Source organism: Chrysemys picta, chromosome 7 (assembly GCF_011386835.1).
Source record: "Chrysemys picta bellii isolate R12L10 chromosome 7, ASM1138683v2, whole genome shotgun sequence".
In the NCBI taxonomy this organism is placed as follows: Eukaryota; Metazoa; Chordata; order Testudines; family Emydidae; genus Chrysemys; species Chrysemys picta.
Window position 1 is genome coordinate 68,078,953 of NC_088797.1, and position 20,236 is coordinate 68,099,188.

Here is a 20,236-nt window from a genome sequence, read left to right on the forward strand (position 1 = left end):
GGACAGCGTTATATCGGAGTAGAGGTGTAGTAATGGGCATAATCAGCAGCAGGAACAATTAGAAAGATTTTCCTAATATCTAACTATAAGGGTAATCATGCACTGGAATAGGCTTCTAAGGGAGATTGTAAAATCCCCATCATTGGATATTTTTAACATGTTGGATAAATCTGTCAGGAATGGTCTAGGTTTACTTGGTCTGGCCTCAGTGCAGGAAGCTGGACTTGATAACCTCTTGAGGTCCCTTCCAGCCCTACATTTCTATGATTCTCAATTAAATGCTAGTTTTAGCCATCATAAAGTAATAGATTCATAGATTCATAGATTATAGGACTGGAAGGGACCTCGAGAAGTCATCGAGTCCAGTCCCCTGCCCGCATGGCAGGACCAAATACTGTCTAGACCATCCCTGATAGACATTTATCTAACCTACTCTTAAATATCTCCAGAGACGGAGATTCCACAACCTCCCTAGGCAATGATAGTACAGAATGCAAAGTGAAGCACTGGAGAGAGATTTACTATTTTCAAGGGTCTTCCACATGCATGAGAAGCAGGGAAAACCACCACCAAAGTTCTAAAGTCCTTTCCAAGTGTTAATGGGAAATGATGCTAAGTTACCTCCAATTGCCATATACTAGTACTTCTGAAACAAGATGGAGTTTCAGGCTATTAGACTGAGTTAATAACCTTAGTGATTAAGATGACGGATATGAGAGTGGAGAGAAAAAAGTGGTGTGCCGAAGTAAAACCTTAAGTGACTAATTCTTGGCATTTAGCTAGCAGGGACCTTTTCATCACATCTGAGCTTTGTTTTCATCCAAAAATTAAAAAAGATGTAGTAGATTAATGCAGGAGAAATCTTAATTATAATTTGCCAGACAGTAACGTATATAGTACCATGTGTTACTGTAAGATCTTGCACAAATATCTTAAGTTAAATAGCACTAACATTAATGCTCATACAGTGCACACGCATGCTACAATTACCTCATTATACTTTTCATAACCTGTCTCAGTTAATGCCTTCAAGAATGAATGGGGGGGGAAAAGAAAAAGGTAAAAGGAGAGAAGAAAAAGTAATGTCTGCAATTTACTGGTCAGAAATAAATCTTTCAAAAAAGTTAATGCTAAATGATGTAGCTATATCTGTGCATCTTAGTTTGACTTCTGAAAGGAGCATTACAATTTAGCGCAGTTCTAAAATTAAGAGAATTAACTTTGAACCTTATAATGCTATCAGATCAGAATTTATTTCTGTGAAGAAGCTGTGAAGAAATTGTTTACCAGCCCATGAAGTTGAGATTTGTATCCACTTCTATTTGTATCCACAGTAGTCTACTTACTCAGCACTGGCATTTGGATAGCAAGTCATACATATAAAGAGCTGTTTACAAATCTTGTCACCTTCTGCTCTGGATCACAGTGATCCATCATAAATAGCAAAGAGCCACTAGAGCCAGTCACTGAAATTCATAGTCTCATCGCCGATATCCCAGAGGCCATTTCAAGCTGCATCAGTCCAGGTTAATTCTTCATTAGGGCTCATCTATATTGCCCCGCAGTTCGGTCTATGGGGGTGTGAACAGCAGCACGCATTGAAGTGCTGGGCTGTCACTCCCCTTTGTGAATGTCGCAGGTGCAAACTTAAAGGTCCCTCTTCAGGATTACATTAATGTGAACTAAGAACCTTTTAGTTCACGCCTGCAGAATCCACATGGGGGGAGTGACAACACAGTACTTCGGTGTGCTCTGCTCTATACACCCAAATAGTCCAAACTGCGGGGCAGTGCAGACATTAGCATTTGTCACCGAAGGATAAAACTCAAATTAGGATATCTACTCATCTCTCTAGATAGTTACCTAGTACTTTTGTAAAACTTGAACACTGCATTTTGTGAAATCCTATTGCAAGCAGTCACACCATTTTTTTAGGAATGTGGATAAGCCTCAGGAAACAGGCCCCAATACAGCAAAGCATGTACTTGAAGTGCTTTGTTGGATTGGGAACTGTAAGAAAATGAGTGTTTACTAAAGGGAACAGGGAAAATGACAAAAAGATAGTTACACAAAAGATGGATAAAAGGGAAGAGCTCTTGATATTAGTACTTTCACAGTTATATGTCAAATATCACATTATTCCTTAATGCTCCTCTGAGATAGCTAATTACTAGAACTATTTTGCAGATGGTAAAAATGAGGTATAGAGCAATCAAGAGTTTTGATTAAGGTGTTTCAGCAGGTCAATGGTTGGCCCCTGCTCAAACAAACAACTAGACTTTCCTTCCTTTATAAAGTTATTGTAGCAAACACAGATTTACCCAAGACGACAAAGGAAGAAATTAATTATCCATACTGAAGTGCTACTCTTACCCCATCGTGAATGCAGTAATCAGAAATATCTTAAAGACAGATTAGTACAGTAGGTGTTGCTGCTAGTAGTGGATAAAACTTTTCTTTTGAAAAGCTCTGCATCAGTCTTTAAATAAAAGTTCTCAATTGTTTAATATCCTTGATTTATGAGGGAAGTGATATTTCTTTTTATTTCATGATTATTAAGATTAAAAAGTTACCTGTAGGAAACTGTTCCGGCAGCAAAGGAATTCAACTTTCTTCATGATGGACTCAGCAGTTAACACCAATTCATTTTTACTAAGAGCTGGTTCATTTTGACATGGATATACTGCCTTAAGCAACAAAATAAAAAGTTATGCTTCTACATATAGAGAGACCACAGGGCCATTACATTAAACATTTTAGAGATTAGTTCTGTGTTCCGCATGGACAATAGAGTCCCTTAACACTTCACTGAATAGTGTCCCAAATATATGTATTTGGAAAATCAATCCATATGTTTCTGATTACACAAATCAAATTATCACAGCCAGTCACTTAAGTCCAAATTGCCACTTCCACAGAAAACCTTTCGTCTTAGGCAAGATAAAATATGAACATTCTGAAAAGAGATGTTCAGCATGTTTAGCATTCAAGTGTTTCACAATACCATGCTAGGCTTAGAGACAGCAAACAAGGCTCTCTTCCTGTGAGCTGAGAAATCCAACAACCCAACACAGAAGAATAATTTTCAAAGCATTACTGTGTGCAATAAGGAGCCAGTCAATTACCCAATTAAGTCAACAGTAGTCCAACCACTGACTTCAATGGGCTTTGGGTCAGGCACTAACACAGGAGTAGGCCACCTGCGGCACGCGAGCGGATTTTCAGTGGCACTCACACTGCCCGGGACCTGGCCACCGGTCTGGGGCTCTGCATTTTAATTGAATTTTAAATGAAGCTTCTTAAACATTTTAAAACCCTTATTTACTTTACATACAACAATAGTTTAGTTATATATTATAGACTTATAGAAATAGACCTTCTAAAAAGGTTAAAATGTATTACTGGCACGCAAAACCTTAAATTAGAGTGAATAAATGAAAACTCGACACACCACTTCTGAAAGGTTGCCGACCCCTGCATTAACATCTTAAAAAACCCCAAGTGATAATCTAGTCACTCAATTTCAAAGAAAGCTATAGAATTCTTTACTTAACATAGATCTGCAAGAAATTGAGTTTAAAAGAAATCCTTACATTAGAATGATGCTCCATGTTGTATCATGACACTTTTCTTCTTTATGTCCCAAATAGCATTTCATGCCTCTGACAACTAGAGAGCCTAAATGTATTTCAAACAAATGATTTCAGAAAAATCTTACTCTGATGTTGTCCAGGACTCGCTTGAATTCCAAAGGTTCGTCTTTCCCTTCCATAGCGGCAGGATCTAAGCCATCTCCCCCATAAATGAACTGTATAATGTCACCAGTAGAACTTCTGACAGTGAGATCATATTGAGAGCAAAGATCTTCAAGAGATTTCACCAGCCGTCTCTGGAAAAAAAAGGAGGGGAGGTAAAGACAGCTGTTTTTTAGGAATACCCATGCATTGGAGTTACAAAAACCTATGGAATGTGGACTGAGAAAATAAAATTTTAATTCATTTTATATTCCCCTGAGAGCAAAAAAAACCCCCAAAACACAAACACTCAATAGCAATAAAAAATTCAAAGCGTAATGAAGGTCTGCAAACTTTCCTTCCTGCTCTTCCTATCATTTAATTTTGTGCACACACACACTCAAAATTTACCACCATAAGAACCTGATACAGCCCAATTTATCTGGAATTTAAAAATACAAACATGTTTTCAAGGAAATGCCTTTTCAATCATGTGGTTTCTCTAACCAGCTTTGCTTCCTCGTATTTTTTTAAAAAAATGCAAGAACATAGGAGACACATTACCACATATATGGTCTTGTAGGGAGAAGGAAAGAGCAGAGACAGTTAAAAATACCACCACTGAACATCAGCCTCTGAAGTTGACCTTTTTAAAAAATATAGTTTTCTAATTTATGAGTTAGGCTTCAAGGTGTTTGTGGTACATGTTCAACCCACATAGCTGCGATTAGGCAGGACTGGACAAACAGGTCTTAAAGGAATGTGTGTTTACTTCAATTTACATAGAAATAGTTACAAGGTCCTTGAAAAAGCAAGAGGGAGACAAGGCAAATCTGCATTTTAAGTAAACAGCAGCATGAAAACTCTTTCACGAGACCCCATGTCTCCATCCTCATAGCTGGAAGGAATTTTATCTAGGGCACCGGTTCTCAAACTTCATTGCACCGTGCCCCCCCCTTCTGACAACAAAAATTACTACATGACCCCAGGAGGGGGGACCCAAGCCTGAGCCCACCCCAGTCCTGCTGCCCAGGGCGGAGGCCAAAGCTGAAGCCCAAGGGCTCCCACCCTGGGCAGGGGGCATGTAACTTTAGCCACCTTGCCAGGGCTTTGGCTTCAGCCCCAGGCAGCGGGGGGTCAGGCTTCAGCCCCAGCAAGTCTAACTACAGCCTTGGCGACTCCATTAAAATGGGGTCCCGACCCACTGTTTGAGAACCCCTGAACAAGGGGTAACCCTCAGGAAAATACATTTCAAAGGGTGACTAAACTATAAAAGTAATGGATAAAAACATCACACGTTGTCTCTCCCTATCCATTTCCCGCTCACTCATCTAAGACTATAAAAGAAACAGCCAATAGACTTAGGAGAGCAGATCCTGGCCTGAAACTTCGGCAGCAATATTACTGGAAACTCTGGTAAGAATTTCATCTTGAACCAAGTCTAGTTTGTTAAGTTTAGAAAGCGTTTTATCTTTATTTCTCTTGTAACCATTTCTAACTTTAATGCCTTATATTTGTACTGACTTAAAAATCTCTCTTTGTAGTTTTACAATCAAGTGTTGTCTTGAAACTGAACTGTGTGGGTAACTCCATTTATGGTAGCAAACTGTTGTATATTAAGCCCCTGGAGGGGCAATGGACCTAATACAGCTTGACTGTCCAGAAGAGGGCTGGACAAGTGCAGAACACACTTTTTTGGGGAAAATCTGGGACTGGAAGTGTGCGGGGGTCACACCGCAAGTAGTAACCAAGGCTGCTGGAAGCCAAAGTGTGGCAGGGTTGCTGCCAGGCTGCTGGGGTCATTGTTTCTGGACTTGGGCTGTGGCTATACACAGACACTCAGGGGTGACCTGCATGCTTTTTGTGAGTGGCCTAAGTGGGAGCTACAGCAGCAAAGCATTGAGGCCCCAAGGTTAGAGGGCCAGTGGTGACACAGTCCTCACTGGCCTGGAGTGCACCCCTGAATGTTAAACCCTCTGAATGGGGTCAGAGATTGCACGGAAATATATTGAATAATGCCTCTACATAAGAGCATTGATATGATCTTAAGTATTTAAGTATGTGAATTTCAAGAGCACTCACATTGGGCCTTCCCTCTGATTAAAATCAATGGGAGAATTCCTATTTACCTACATAGAAGCAAAAAGTTAGGCCAGCCTTGAGCTACTTTTGAACAAGATCACGCCACCTTAAAATAAGTTTTCATTCTTGAAGGAAGGGCCAAATTCTGCTTGCCTTACTTGAGTAGTCCCACTGAAGAGCCTGAGATTGCTCACACAAGTAGGGCAAGCAGGTTTGCCTCAGGACAGTCCATGCTTACATTTGATATACATCTTTATACCCGTCGAGCATTACCTGCATATATCCAGTTTCAGCTGTTTTTACAGCTGTATCAACTAGACCTTCTCGACCAGCCATCGTATGGAAGAAGAACTCAGTCGGAGTCAAGCCAGAATAGAAGCTATTGGCAACAAAACCTTTTGCAGCTGGAAGCTAGAGGGGAGAGAAAAAAAAGTTCTAAAGACTTACTACACATCCTATAAGTCTGCAATAGAAAAACATTTAGTCTAATAGGACTCTATGCACACGCTCCTGAGTTGCAATCTGATTGGAGGACAATGTGAATACTCATTTTTGAGTGGGGAGGAGGAAGAATGACACAGATTACTTCTACCGGAATCTTCCTAACCTGAGCCTATGGAACACAGAATATGTTACATGGTTTATAGAGTTGGAGCTTCTAAATTCTTTTGAATAGCTTGTTTTGGCCATTGATGAGGGTCTGGTCAATAGACTTTACACAAACTGCTCAAAGCCAATTTACAAGTTTATTAAGCAAACTGAGTAACTAGAGGATTGACTGTAACCTTCTCTATACTATTCCTAATCCCATCACTAGCATCTGATCCAAAAGTCATTCCCACATGCTGTGAAGCAGAACAGTGGATGGAGAGGGTAAGAGGCACTGACTCTTAATGCAGGCTACTTTGTACCATCATTTAACTAGTAACAGACAAGTTGGACAAGGTTGGGAAATTAAAGTTACGACATTTTCTCTTTGTAAAGTTCATAGAATTTATATCACGTGTATTTCTCCCATAAACAAAAATTACCTGGAGCATTTTCTTAATAAAAAGGGAACTGCAGGTTCAGGTTACTGGACAGCAGTAAGCAACCTTCTCTGTTAGTTCAGAAATTGCAACTGAGTCCAGGCAGGTAGTGATTGAGAGTTACCACTTGACAGGTATTCAGTAACCTGAATGACATGAACTGGTGAACTTAGGGGGGTGTTCGAGGGTTGCTATATTGACACTTCTTTACTAGGAAATGAATTGATAATATTTTAACTGGCAGTCTCAGATAGGACTGTATTAACCTGGAGACAGTTCTAGTCTCTTGACCCTGGAAACTGGTCCCTGCACAACAGGATTGAGAAACATTGATATAAAGTTAGCAATACTATTTGTCATGCTGTATCTGTTCTATAGAGAATTTCAGACGCCAGAGTGACACAGCGGATATATTTCATATGCACTAAAATTCTTGAAATCCATCATAAAAACAAAACCATCTGCACAGCAGCATGAAACACCTTAGTGCAATGAATCAGCATTCAAAAGAAAGGAAAAAAGGCAAAGATTAAGAGAATCTTATTGTTTGTAAGCAATAAGAACCATGAATATATCCTCAGTGTTATCTTAAAGTTATTTCAACAAATATTAATTTAACATATTAAAGTATTGTTTAAATATTTCAAGCAAGGGACTATTCGGCAGAAAAGGGCAACCAGAAGTTAAAAGTTTAGCTGTTAAGGTTCAGGCTAATGAAGATTCCTGAAAACAAATGAAGGCAAAGAGCATCAGCTCCTTGTCCCTACTTCCTCTTTCAAAATATTGTACTTGAACTTTATGATGTTACCCTTAGAGGTGGTCCTTCCATTAGTGAAGGACTGAGTAGTGACTCATCTAAACTTATTCCCAATTCATGGATGGATTTCATTGAATCCTGTTTAGTGTCAGACTACTGACCTTACAGTGCTTTTCGAAGTGAGGCAGAGACCTATTTTCAAATCCATCAGGCACACGTGACCCACTGATAGCCTGCTGTCCTACACAGGCAATCATCTGCGATATGTTAATAAAGGAACCTGGAGAAACGGGAGACATCAAAATTAGTAATCCTCTGTGAAGGATGCTTCTTTAAACGAGATGAATGGTGCACTGCTTACTAGGTCATAAAAAAAAAGTTTTAAATGTGCATCAGTCAATTAATTTAACTCTTCAGTTATTTCTCCTATTCAGTCAAACTTACATTCACAGGCTCGAGATACCAAAACAAAATTAATTAAGTCATCCCTACAAGGAACTCCCCCCTCTGTCAATCAATGAATCTAGTTTTCTGTGGATCATGGATCTTTATGACATTCTTATTTGATTATAGACCTTATGTTAACTTGTTGATAGTATAATAAAAATAGCGAACAGCATATAATCCATGTCTGTTAATGCCATTTCTTATTATTTCATTGCTCAACATCTCTTTTGCTGTTGACAGATGCAATATCAACTGCTTTGAAAACCCATCTTGAATTTAGAGTATTTAGTTTCTCTACAGACATAGTATCATTTGATTAACTCCTTCTGAAAACAAGCAGAACACAGACTTGCTATAGCTTTCACTTCAAGATCCCAAAGCGATTTACAAATATTAATAAAACTTCTTCACCCCTGTGAAGTATTAAACCTATCCAATACAGATGGGAAAATGGAAGCAGAGAGTGCAATTGACTTGCCCAGGGTCACACAGGAAATTAATGGCACAGATCAGACAACATCCAAACAAAAAAGAATTATTCAATTGATCTTGTAGAAGCAGAGATCAGGAAAACAGAACACGACATGGAATGACTTGATAATGGAAGTGGAAAGTCTTCCCGATGATTACTTTTTCTCACATACTTATATTTTTGCTGGGGTATTTGACCTTGGGGTAATTAACGTGTCTTTATTTGTGTATTTCCACAAGATTCCCAAGGGCACCTAGAGTGCTGGATGGATGCTCTTATTGTATAGTAATAAGCATCTAAATAAATAAAATAAAGTGTGATTATTTACAAGTTAATTTAAAAAGAAGCTAGCTTTACCCTCTCAAAAGGAATTGATAGCGATGATACATGCTATGAACCTAATGTTACACAACTGCATGTTTTAGACAAAACTGACTACATAATGATTAATACAAATAATTAAGGGCAAATGATATAGGCAGTAACTTCACATAATTCCAAAACTTGACTAATCTTACCTTTAGAACCACAGAGAGCCATAATAAGGGGACTGTTACTTTTATCTAGTTCTCTGAGACAGGCACTGCCAGCATGGTCTCTGATCACAGAGAGTTCTTTAAGGATTAAGGCCTAGAATCAGAGAGTTTAGATATTTAGTATTAGTAACAAATATGTAAATAGCAGTATACTGAGGCTAGCCACCAAAAAACCTTCAGTAGTATTCAGTATGAAGTCTAAAATAGCATCAAAAAGGCAAACAAGAATATTGTTAAGAGTAAAAAAAAAAAAAAAATCTGCTTTTTGAAATGCATATTTTACTAAGATTCTCGTGAACTACAGAACTTGAGACCCACTACAGACTGGCAAATTGTCAGTAAGACAGTAAGTAAATGTATATAAAAGATATTGCAGCACAAAATGTACTTTGTTCATGTGTCAAGTCTATTTATATATGTTCTATAAATGTATTTGGTGCAAGCATTAAGTTTAGTAACAAGAGATCTTACTACAACTCTCTCCTTTGAGAAGTATGGCAAAACTACTGCATTTTGTGACCAGCATCAGACTTGATGACTAGCAAAGTGAGATCCTATTTTAGTTTTATAGATCTTAAGAAAAACAGTGATTGAGGATTTCTAGAAATATACTAGATAAGAGGATAATGGCTTGAAACTGTTAAAGAGGTGACCTCTACATAACTACCCAGGTGCTTCATGTTAGGCACATATTTAAGTACAACGATTCATTCCTCATAGTTTTCAAACACAGTCATATTTAGAACCCACTGCATATTTTACAATTTATTAATCAAATCTCACTGATAACTATCTTGCAAAATTCTACCTCAGTGCCTCATCGTGGTGCAGCGGTGACCCTGGCCGTGTGAAAACTATGATAGCGGGGCGTATGCCCTGGTAGGTCTAACCATGCTACAAAGGTGTTGGACTATCCAATCCAAGGAGGAGGATTGCTCTATTAGAGGAAAGAGCATTTTTCCTTCTCCTTAGAGGTTGAAGGCTAGCTAAGCCTGATGAGGTACGTATGCCTGCCTGCTTAGTCAGTGGGATGGCTTAAAGTTAACGTCTAAAACACCACGAGTAAATGATTCTTAGTTCCCTGCACGTCATCAAACCGTTCTTTGGTGGTGGAGTGGAAATAGAGCGACAAAAGGTTGCTAAAAATGTCAGATGCTAGGCCAAAATGGAAAAGGACAACACTCGCTGTGTGTACTTACAATTGTAGGTCGCTGGCGAGAGAGGAAACGTTAAATCATCTGATTGAGAAGAAGAAAGGGATAAGATGCGATATCCTCGGTATCTGCGAAACCTGACTAAAGAAGGAGTTGGAAGTCAACTGGAAGGATGGAAGCACTGTGAGGCTCGGAAAGGGAGATGGCGCTAGAAACGCTGGAGGAGTCAGATTTATCATCAGTAAGGATTGGGTTTCGAAAGTCATATTATGCCAGCTAATATCACGTATTGGTGTGCTGCATCTTCAGATGGAGTCAAAAGCTATCCTCAAGGTCATCCAGGCCTACGCTCCCACAAGTGCAAGTAAGGACGAAGAAGTGGAAGAATTCTACCAAGAGCTCGAAACAGCCCTCGCGCAAAAGTCCACTTATATGGTCACGATAGGAGATTTCAACGCTAAGGTCGGGCGAGGGAAAGCTGGCGAAAAGTTCATAGGGAGATACGGCAGCAGCGAAAGAAATGAAAGAGAAGAAAGGCTGGTAACGATGGCAGAAATGAAAGAACTGTACGTGGCAAACACCTGGTACAAAAAGAAAATTGCAAAAAGATGGACATGGATCGCGCCAAACGCAAAGAGTAAGAATGAAATCGACTATATTTTAGTCAATAAAAAGTGCATTGTTCAAGACATCTCTGTGGTGCAGCCCTTCAACACCAGCAGTGACCATCGCCTGCTTAGAGTGAAGTTGATTTTCGACAAAACAGTGGAAAAGAAAGCTTTACAGATGGCAAACAGGAAACAGCGCCCAAAGACATTCGATGAAGCAAAGCTGAAGAAAGTCATTTCTGGGTTTGACTGGAGCCAGACGTAAAAGTGTGACGAGGACTATAGTATCTTTGCTGACAAGCTGAGATGTTGCATAAAAGCAGCTGAAATTGAAAAGATGAAGGCAAAGGGAAGAATCTCAAACTAAATGAAAAGATTGTTAGAGAAGCGGAGAAATATGAAAAGGAGCTCGGATAACAACCTCGAATACTTATACGGCAAAAACTGAAGGACGACTTTGAGAACTTCCAGAAAGAAAAGCTCCTTAAAAACAGCTGAATCACGAAAGAGCCTCAGGACCTGCAAGCGGGAATTGGCGCAGTATAGATTGAGCATAACAGCATTGAAGAACAAGGACGGAGAGACAGTAATTGACAGAGCAGGGATGGAGGAGGTCTGCAAAAGACTTCTACACATAACTGTTCAAATCAAGAATCAACATCCCTCTCCCAATTCTCCAAGAGTCAGAAGAACGCATCCCCCCAATAATCATCAGCGAAGTCCAAAGTGCACTACACCAGATGGAGAAGGGAAAAGCTCCAGGCAAAGATGGAATAACGTCAGAAATGATTTCTGCAGGAGGCAAAAAACTTTGGAAGGCCCTCGCTTTAAGATTCAGTCGATATCTCGAAGAAGAAAAATACCATCAAGCTGGAAGGAGTCGAATACCATCTTGCTGTACAAGAAGGGGGATCGAGAAAATCTTAAGAACTATCGCCCTATGTGCCTGCTCTCTCGTATCTATAAACTCTTTACACAGGTGATAACGAACCAACTCTCGCAGAGTCTGGATGAACAACAGCTGAGAGAGCAGGCAGGGTTTTGAAGAAATTTCAGCATGATCGACCATATATTTACCCTTAGCCAGCTCTTAGAAAGAGCGAGGGAATACAAACTCCCGCTGTGCATTGCTTTCGTTGACTATGAAAAGGCCTTCGATAGCATTGAGTTCAACGCAATATTAAAGGCACTCACAGGGCAGGGCATTAACATGCAGTACATCAGTTTGTTGAAGGAAGTGAATACTGGATGTACAACAGACATTCTCCTCAAAACTCCCCTACGCAGCCCAATCGAGAAAGGCGTAAAGCAAGGAGATACGATTTCATCTAAACTATTTACCGCCTGCCTTGAAATGGTTATGAACAAGATCAATTGGAAGAGTGGTGTTAATATAAATGGAGAATCTCATCTCAGATTCGTGGACAACATTGTACTAATTGCCGAAAGCACCAACCAACTGCAGAGCATGCTACGAAGACTTGACAAGGAAAGCAGTCAGGTCGGTCTGAAAATGAATCGTTGCAAAACAAAATACATGCGATCAGATGTCTTACGAAAAGCCCGAATAATGGTAACAGGAGAAGAAATTGAAGAAGTGGAACAGTACATATATTTGGGCCAAGAAATAAATATGTGCCAAGACATGAACAGAGAACTCTCGCGAAGGATTCGGGCAGGATGGTGTGCATTTAATTCCATCAAGGACATCCTCAAAGGAAAAAAAAAAAAAATCGACAAGACCACATGTACAAATATCTTTAATTCAACAGTGCTGCCAGCCATGCTGCATGGCAGTGAAATGTGGGCACTGACAAAGAGAGAAAAACAGCGGCTGTCGGTAGCTGAAAGGGCAATGGAACAAGCTATGTTGGGAATTTCCCTTCTGGATCGTATCCCAAATGAAATGATTAGAGAATGCAGTGGTGTGAAAGATATTGTTGTGGAAAGCAGATATAATAAGATACGATGGGTGGGCCACATAGCACGGTTCACGGACAATAGGTGGACTGCAATCATTACTGAGGGGTACCCGCGCAAACAGAAAAGACCACCTGGTCGGCCTCCAAGAAGGTGGCAAGATTACATTGTAAAATGTTTCGGACGAACATGGAGAAGAAAGGCAAGAATGCGAGAAGAATGGCAGACGTGTTGTGATCGGCACAGTCTTAACGACAGCTGAAGACTGATTGATCCAGGTGAATAGGTTTCAGAGTAGCAGCCGTGTAAGTCTGTATCCGCAAAAAAAAACAGGAGTAAGGTGCCACAAGTACTCCTATCTTGTAATAGGCTGGTATGACTACTTATTTTTTAACAGTCGTGTCTGTAAGTAAGGCTGGCTTTAGCCTAGTTTGCAGCTTGCTTGACATGAGCAAAATGTTTCTTTAAACGATGCTGTCATCAAGTAAACTTGTTTACAACAGCTATATAGGACAGAAGACGACATTTTTAAAACAGGATGTGCTTAAATTGAAGAATAATGTATCTATAAATTGTGTTGTCAAAAGCAGTTAGAAAAATGGACTAGAAGGTCCCAAAAAACCCCTATGCAGAGAAACAGGTCACAGTGACCTGGCCAAAATATGCACAATAGTGCACAATCAACCAGAGAAGAGACCACCACAAAAATAATGACAGCAGAAAGTTACATGCCAATTAAAGTTTGCACAGGAGTATTGTATGAGTTACATAAGATACTGATCTTCCAGTCACCATTGTGTCATGAATGTTAAGTAATGAATATGTAATATGGATGTGTAATATAAGGGGCAGTCAGAGTTTCATAGGAAAAAATCCATCATGATACCCTAAACCCCAGGAGAAGGTAACTAGCCATGGCTTTTTTCTGTATGTCTGCTGTTTTGTACTTTAACAGTATTTGTAACAGCAAGGTATGCTTTTGGTTAAAAGAAAGGTTTGATTTAATAAACCCGAGTGTCTTGGCCTGAGTGCATGGCACTCATATTCAACACTATTTTTAACAAGTGAAGCACCACTCACCTCTAATGTCTCTTCTGCGGTACAGCCAGGCTGCTGCTGCAGCTTACCAGTGCGCAAAGCTTCAATGTATTCATCACATTTCTTATAGCCATCATTCAGAAGTTCATATTTAGCCTTTAGCAGTCCCTGTCCTGGAGTTACATCACCAATCCCAATTGAGAACCCACGGTTAGCTACAGTAAAATTACAAAAAAGATACTGACATACAAAAAAGTTCAGGTCACTGAGTTCTATGCAGATAATGATCACAGAATTTCTCTCCATTATATGGCATTTGCAAATACATCACTTGAATTCAAGACAAAGTTGTGAACAGATATACTAAATTGATGGAAATGGAGAAAAGTGCCTTATTGATTTTTCCTTGTCTAAACAGGCTACATTTTTAATAGAAACCTTTCTGGATTTAGGTTACATTAAAATATTCTACAACGAAAGGCACCTCCCAGGTTACTTACAGAGGTAAACAGGAGCAAGCCTGGCTAGCCGTGACATAGCATCTGCAGCCTCTACCTGCCCCCAGTCTCTCAGCAGAATGTAAAAGATATTGTTCTTGGATCCAGATCCTAAGGTTCCTTTGTCCATACTGCCGCTCATCAACTGGCTATTCTGGATTGTAACATCTGGAGGCACAAAGGAAAATACTGAAAGCCTGACACCCAAAGAGACCAAGAGCTTAACTTAGGTTACTAGTAATTTAATAGAGTTTAAATCATAACAGTGTGGGCTGTCAAAACAAAAAAGCCCCAAAACACACACATTATGCCTATAGAAGCAGAACACTGAATAAAAAGGATGCAGTGAAAGTGTCTCCAAAACAATCCTCCTACTGCAACTCTATTTCCCATACATTTTTAAGTCTATTTCCCACCCTTTCCCCAGGTAAATGCTTCAATTGCCAGATTTTCGTTTAAGAAACAGCAGTAGCCCATAACTTAAAGCGACCTTAACACTGCAAATTTTAATTTTTTAACTCCCATGGAAGAATTAAATGTGATAAAAAACAATTTTAAATCTTCTGAGCGATATCTTAAATTAGTCCATTTTTGTTCACATAGTTTAAAACACAGTAGGCAAATCAGTGCAAGCAGTTTCCCAGCCAAAAGCCACACTTAACTTTGATAAAAATGTGACTATAGTAAGCGAAGAATCATTGAAGAGAGTTATTTTATTTAGGAACAAGTCAGTAATTGGGCACAATGGCACTAGAAAGTAAGCAACTTAATACGTGAGCACTCCAACTCCAATATGCTACATTCAAGGAACGGCTTGGGTATATAGATGGACTTAAATCACTGCACTGTCCTGGCTCACTAAAGGTACACCATAGTTACATGTACACTAGGAATCGGTAAGCTGGTCTAGTAAGTGCTCCAAGCGTGGACACAGTTATATCTGCAAAGGGTAGTAACCTCCTATAGTAACCCCCTCCCCCCAAGTCAAACAAGCTATACCAGTTAAAGCAGTTTTGCTGGCGTAACTGCATCTTTACTAGGACTTATGCTGGCACAGCTATGTGGGTCAGGTATCACACTTCTCATCCCCCAACTGACATAGCTCTACCAGCAGACCTGACTTATTGTTTTAATTAATTAATTTTTTTTTAAAAGGATGCAACAAAACTTGCTGAACAGTAAATAACAGCCATTGATATTCCTTAATGACTGAGTACACTGCAAAAGCCATGTTGGGATTTCATGAGATCTTGCAGAAGACCTTTTCCAGATTGGACTGTTATTGCTTCACAAAAGAACAGGTACGCCAAAGACTGCAACACTCGCTTCAGAGAAACTCAGAGGGATTGTCGCTTCCACTGAGGCTGCCGACTCCGAGAAACTGGGGTTTCCACTCCATCTTCTAAGGCCTATTACATCCCTCTGCAATTTCTTCCTATGGTGGGAGAATTTTCTTGGTTTTACACTGCTCTGCTCCCCTGCAGCTAGTTCATGGTGAAGAAAAAGGTGGCAGGGGCATGGGATAAAAACCTCACTAAAACAGAGGAAGGATTTTTCTGGTTACAGAAATGATTAGCTATGGACTGCTGGTTTAATAATATCAGACGATGTGTAATATGCTTGTTGTATAGCAACTCTGTTTTGCGCCATCTCTACTTTCCTTATCACCTTCCTTTGCCTAGCTTCAAGTTCTGCATTTGTCAAGTTTAAAATGGTAAGATCTTTGGGACAGAGACTATGGTTTTTTTTAAATCTCTGTAAGGTGTCATGACAAGTTAAATGCTATATAAATATTTTATTAATAAAATTCACTATTTTCCTGTAGTGTTCTATGTCTGAGCAAACACCAACTTTTGAGAAATTGCCTATTTTGTACGTGAATCAAATATTCATCACATTCTTGCACATTTTACTCGCATTTTCATGTTTAACAGCAAAAAATAGCATTTAACAGCATTTTCTTCAGTCACATTTCCCTGCTGTGAACTCAATTACGGACTAGTAACAGAAAAGTAGTCACTGGTGCAGATGTTATGAACTCATAATTGAGGAGCAGTTGAGCAGGCAAGGTCACTCACAAGAATCATTGATACACAGATCCTCCCCTCTGCCACAGTACTGTTTTCCTTTGGTTCGGAGATTGGCTTTCACAGCACAGTCATCGCTAGGTTTGAGAATGAGGCTGAAGACCTGCTTTCCTGTCCACAGGGTTACAGGCTGAAGGCAACAAAAGGAAAGAATCAGAAACAGTCAGAATGTTTTCGATAGGGTTATAGTACCAAAACAGCCAACTTCAATATGCTGCTCTAAAACTGTGGTTAATGGCTTGGTGGAACAACCTGTGCCAGTCAGTTTGCTGAGATGGCTGCCATTATTCACTTAACTGAGAACAGAAACCCCATTACCCCAAGGAATCGGAACTTCAATATTTTTGGTTGAAGGACAGAGGGCAGATGTCTGAATGAATGAATACCCCCTCCACTTCTCTCTGACACTGGTTGAAATAAAAGTAAAAAAGTTAAAATGTAGATGATTGCCAGCTTCACTTCATTCCCTGCATTTACGGTGTTGTGGATCTAGTTTCTCTTGTTCAGTATACAGTGTTTTCGTGAATGCGTTTGGCTTAGAGATCACATTATTGTGTATTTCAGCCAGATGAAATACAGCTAGCCAATATAAGCAGCTGACACAAACATCTAAATCTACAGTCATCTGGCAAAATGTTATTGTCATAGACACAGTGTCTTGTTACAGAGAAAAACCTCTACCTCACCTCAAAACGGACTTCCCATAAATCCTTTGGTCTTTGCTTTAGATGACTATTATCCTTTGATGCTCCAATTCCCCTATCCTCTGAACACATTAATAATTACACTCTCCAGCACATAGATATTTATCAATTTTAAGTTCACTCTAGGTATCGGTATACACGTTCATTTGCAAGTCGTTTACTTAATATTTGATTAAACAGTTAACCACAACGCATACATCAAATTCCTCTACATCCCAATAAAAAGTGCATGACTATTTTTTCCAGACACATGTACACTGGTGATGCATAAACACCATGATATAAACTTAATTATGTCATCAGAAGGAAGATTATGCAGCTGAATATGAAATAGGACCATAGGCAGCTATGGAGCAGAGCTCTTCTTAGCTCCACTTCTTCTATCCCAGATCCTGCTCCCCAAGCTCACGCTCCACTACCCCCCTAATAGTCCCCCACGATCCCTAGGATGTTTTCACTATCTTAAATGCTCTAGACTCCCCATGGGGCTGTGTTTTGTGGTGTAGGAGCGGAGGACAAGTCAGTAGGAATGTGGAGAGGGTGGCAGGAGATTGAATGGGAAAGATGAGGATCAAGTTCCTTTTCACTAAACCATCTGTGTTGAATCCACAGGACTCCTCAATGCACGGAGGTGGCAGCAGCTAACGCATCAGTACCAGATGACCCATTCAAGTTCTGATGCACCAATATGCAGCCCCCACTAACTCCTGCATCAAATCCCATCAGGATTGGGGTCAGTGAATATTGCAAAGTATAGGCTCTGAGGGGACACTCACCTGCTGCATTCCAACCCCTCATATCTGTGAGGAACTTCACCTGCATCTATATTCCTGGTTTAAGAAGCTTGCTCAGATATATCAGATTAGGGTTTCCCTCTTTCAAACCACAGTAGATATGTTGAAGCAGCAGGACCATAAGAACCCTCAACATACAGATATGCATAGCTGACTCAGCGTAGTGGAGAGCCAAAGCACTGATGATTTGGGGCAGATGGACTGCACACCGCACTAAGACAGGTAGTCTGCAGTGCTCTAGTTACCCTCCCTAGATTCCACCTCTTTTCTCTACCCATGGCCCTGACTTATGATCCTCACAGCACTGCTGCCTGATCTATTGAAAAGTTAAAGCAGCAGTATCAAGACCTGCTTCTGTCTCCATCCCCATGCACAATAGGTTTACAGCACAAGTAACCACTTTAAGAACAACTGTCAATAAAATTCTGTATTTTGGTGGCTATGAGAATGGGTCAAGTATGCATAACACCCAAGAGAAATCATGACTAAAAATCTTTGCAACACTTTAAAAAACTGAACAGGACCACACACCTTTAGGATTGCTGGTGGTGGAAGGCGAACTTTAATCTTCTCATCCTTGCCAACCAGGATAGAAGCAATAATTTGACAGGCCTTGGCTCGGTCAAAAAAGGTGTCTTTTAGTGTGAGAAGATAGGCACCTGGAATGTGAAAAAAGGTTAACCTGACAGGCTGAAGTAAAATTTAAAAATGATTGCATGTTAAGCATTACTCTGACCACGTGTTATCCACTTGATACAGACGACAGCAATGCAGATGTAATATTGGCTCCAAGTTCTTTCCCTGCACTTATGATTTTTAAATGAAGGCCTGTACCAGCAATTTATAAACTTAAAAAAATAATTTTTCTCCTATTAGATTTAAAGTCTAAAAAACCATCTGAGAATTGCTATCAAACATCCTCTTCCTTATGAAGTCTCTGGCCACTGATATACCCTCTGGACGTTTCCTATAACATTAAATAACTTTGCAGACACCTAAGTGACACCATTAACTTAAAGATAATATTTTTTAACCCTACCATTACAAGTAACCTCTTCATGACAAATCATAACTGAAAAGCACTGTGAAGCATCAGTTTAATTGCTTCATAGTCAGGGTATCCATTTTGATATGTCTTGCAACAGGGCAGAAGAATTTTTTTATAAAAAGTTCATTTACAGATTTACATGGGATATTATCGATTTTCAAAAAAAAACAAAAAAAAACAATTTTTAAGTCACACACATCTCTAAAATGAGCTTTACATACAGACCTGTAAGAAAATCTTGAATAGCAGCAATCAAAGGCTCTCCATTTCTTGGTGTTACCAAGTTTGCTTTGGTCTGTAGAACACAAGAATGAAAAATGAGTATACTTGAAATATTCTGTAGAGAAGATTAATTTAACATACATTACTATTGCAATAGAATTGAAAGAACAGACCTTTTAAGACAGAGCTTGTAACAAACATTAAAGGCCCAATCCCATAGTTTAAGTGTTAGGATTTACTCTAGTATGTAGGACAAATCCTGTAAACTGGAGGAAACCCCAGTTCTAGACCCTATCCTATCCCTACAGCTAATACACATACACATCTAAGCTATGGATTAGGTTAGGGAAAGACATGGAGAGATACGTACTCCCTTGCAAGCTGTGTGTTCAGCACCAGCCACCAGATCTGGGGATCCAGAGGGATGGCATATATATACAAACAAGTTTTACTCATAAAAGAAAAATGGTAGCCAAACCTGGCACGTTTGGGAGGTTACTTTTCAATCATTTGTGTGAGGGAGGGGAGGGGGGAGAAAAATCAACAGATGCCGGAAAGGTAGATTCCCAAACACAAAAGTAAAACCTCAGAGAGAGAGAGAGAGAGAGTGAGAGTGACATTAATAACAAACCTATGTCACATGGCTGTTTAGCAAGACTGTCGAGTCTAACTGTATCAAATCTTTGGTCAGAGGAGGAGGAGGAGGAGTTTCTACTGATGTAATTTGACTAATAACTTGACCTATCAATTCAACCACTACAAGTACAAGGGATAGTATTGCTGGTGGCTCTTGTAAAGTTGTGAGTTGGGTGACCGCGCCATTGATCTGACTGTTTCATCAAGTGCCTACACTGGCTACTTCCACACTTCTTAAATCTGATCTGGGTCCTGTGTGGCTGTAGTCTTGGCAGCCTGGAGATAATGGAGACCTACTATACCTTCAATCCCCTAGCATGAGTAATTGCTAGTCTGAAGGTGAAGTAGCTGCCAGTGGTTTATCTGGAGCCAATGTCAGGATACAGCATGAGTCTCCCCAGTAGGGTCTTCTCAGATGCACTTGCCACTGCTTTACATAAAACTCAATTGGCTCCTAAGGGCTGATCTACAC

The 20,236-nt window shown here is 39.8% G+C and overlaps 1 protein-coding gene across 1 annotated transcript in view; it reads right to left on the bottom strand.

Annotated features, from left to right (window-relative positions):
* The window catches only part of POLR3A (RNA polymerase III subunit A), a 53,215-nt gene that overhangs the window by 16,946 nt on the left and 16,033 nt on the right, over positions 1 to 20,236 (bottom strand). Inside the window, exons 12-21 of the mRNA XM_005285741.5 lie at positions 19,132 to 19,201; positions 18,390 to 18,517; positions 16,352 to 16,490; positions 14,277 to 14,441; positions 13,819 to 13,991; positions 9,039 to 9,150; positions 7,763 to 7,881; positions 6,090 to 6,227; positions 3,719 to 3,889; positions 2,574 to 2,687 (exon numbers count right to left, since the gene is read on the bottom strand). Of these exons, the coding sequence (XP_005285798.2) occupies positions 2,574 to 2,687; positions 3,719 to 3,889; positions 6,090 to 6,227; positions 7,763 to 7,881; positions 9,039 to 9,150; positions 13,819 to 13,991; positions 14,277 to 14,441; positions 16,352 to 16,490; positions 18,390 to 18,517; positions 19,132 to 19,201 (1,329 nt within the window). The remainder of the gene's footprint in view (positions 1 to 2,573; positions 2,688 to 3,718; positions 3,890 to 6,089; positions 6,228 to 7,762; positions 7,882 to 9,038; positions 9,151 to 13,818; positions 13,992 to 14,276; positions 14,442 to 16,351; positions 16,491 to 18,389; positions 18,518 to 19,131; positions 19,202 to 20,236) is intronic.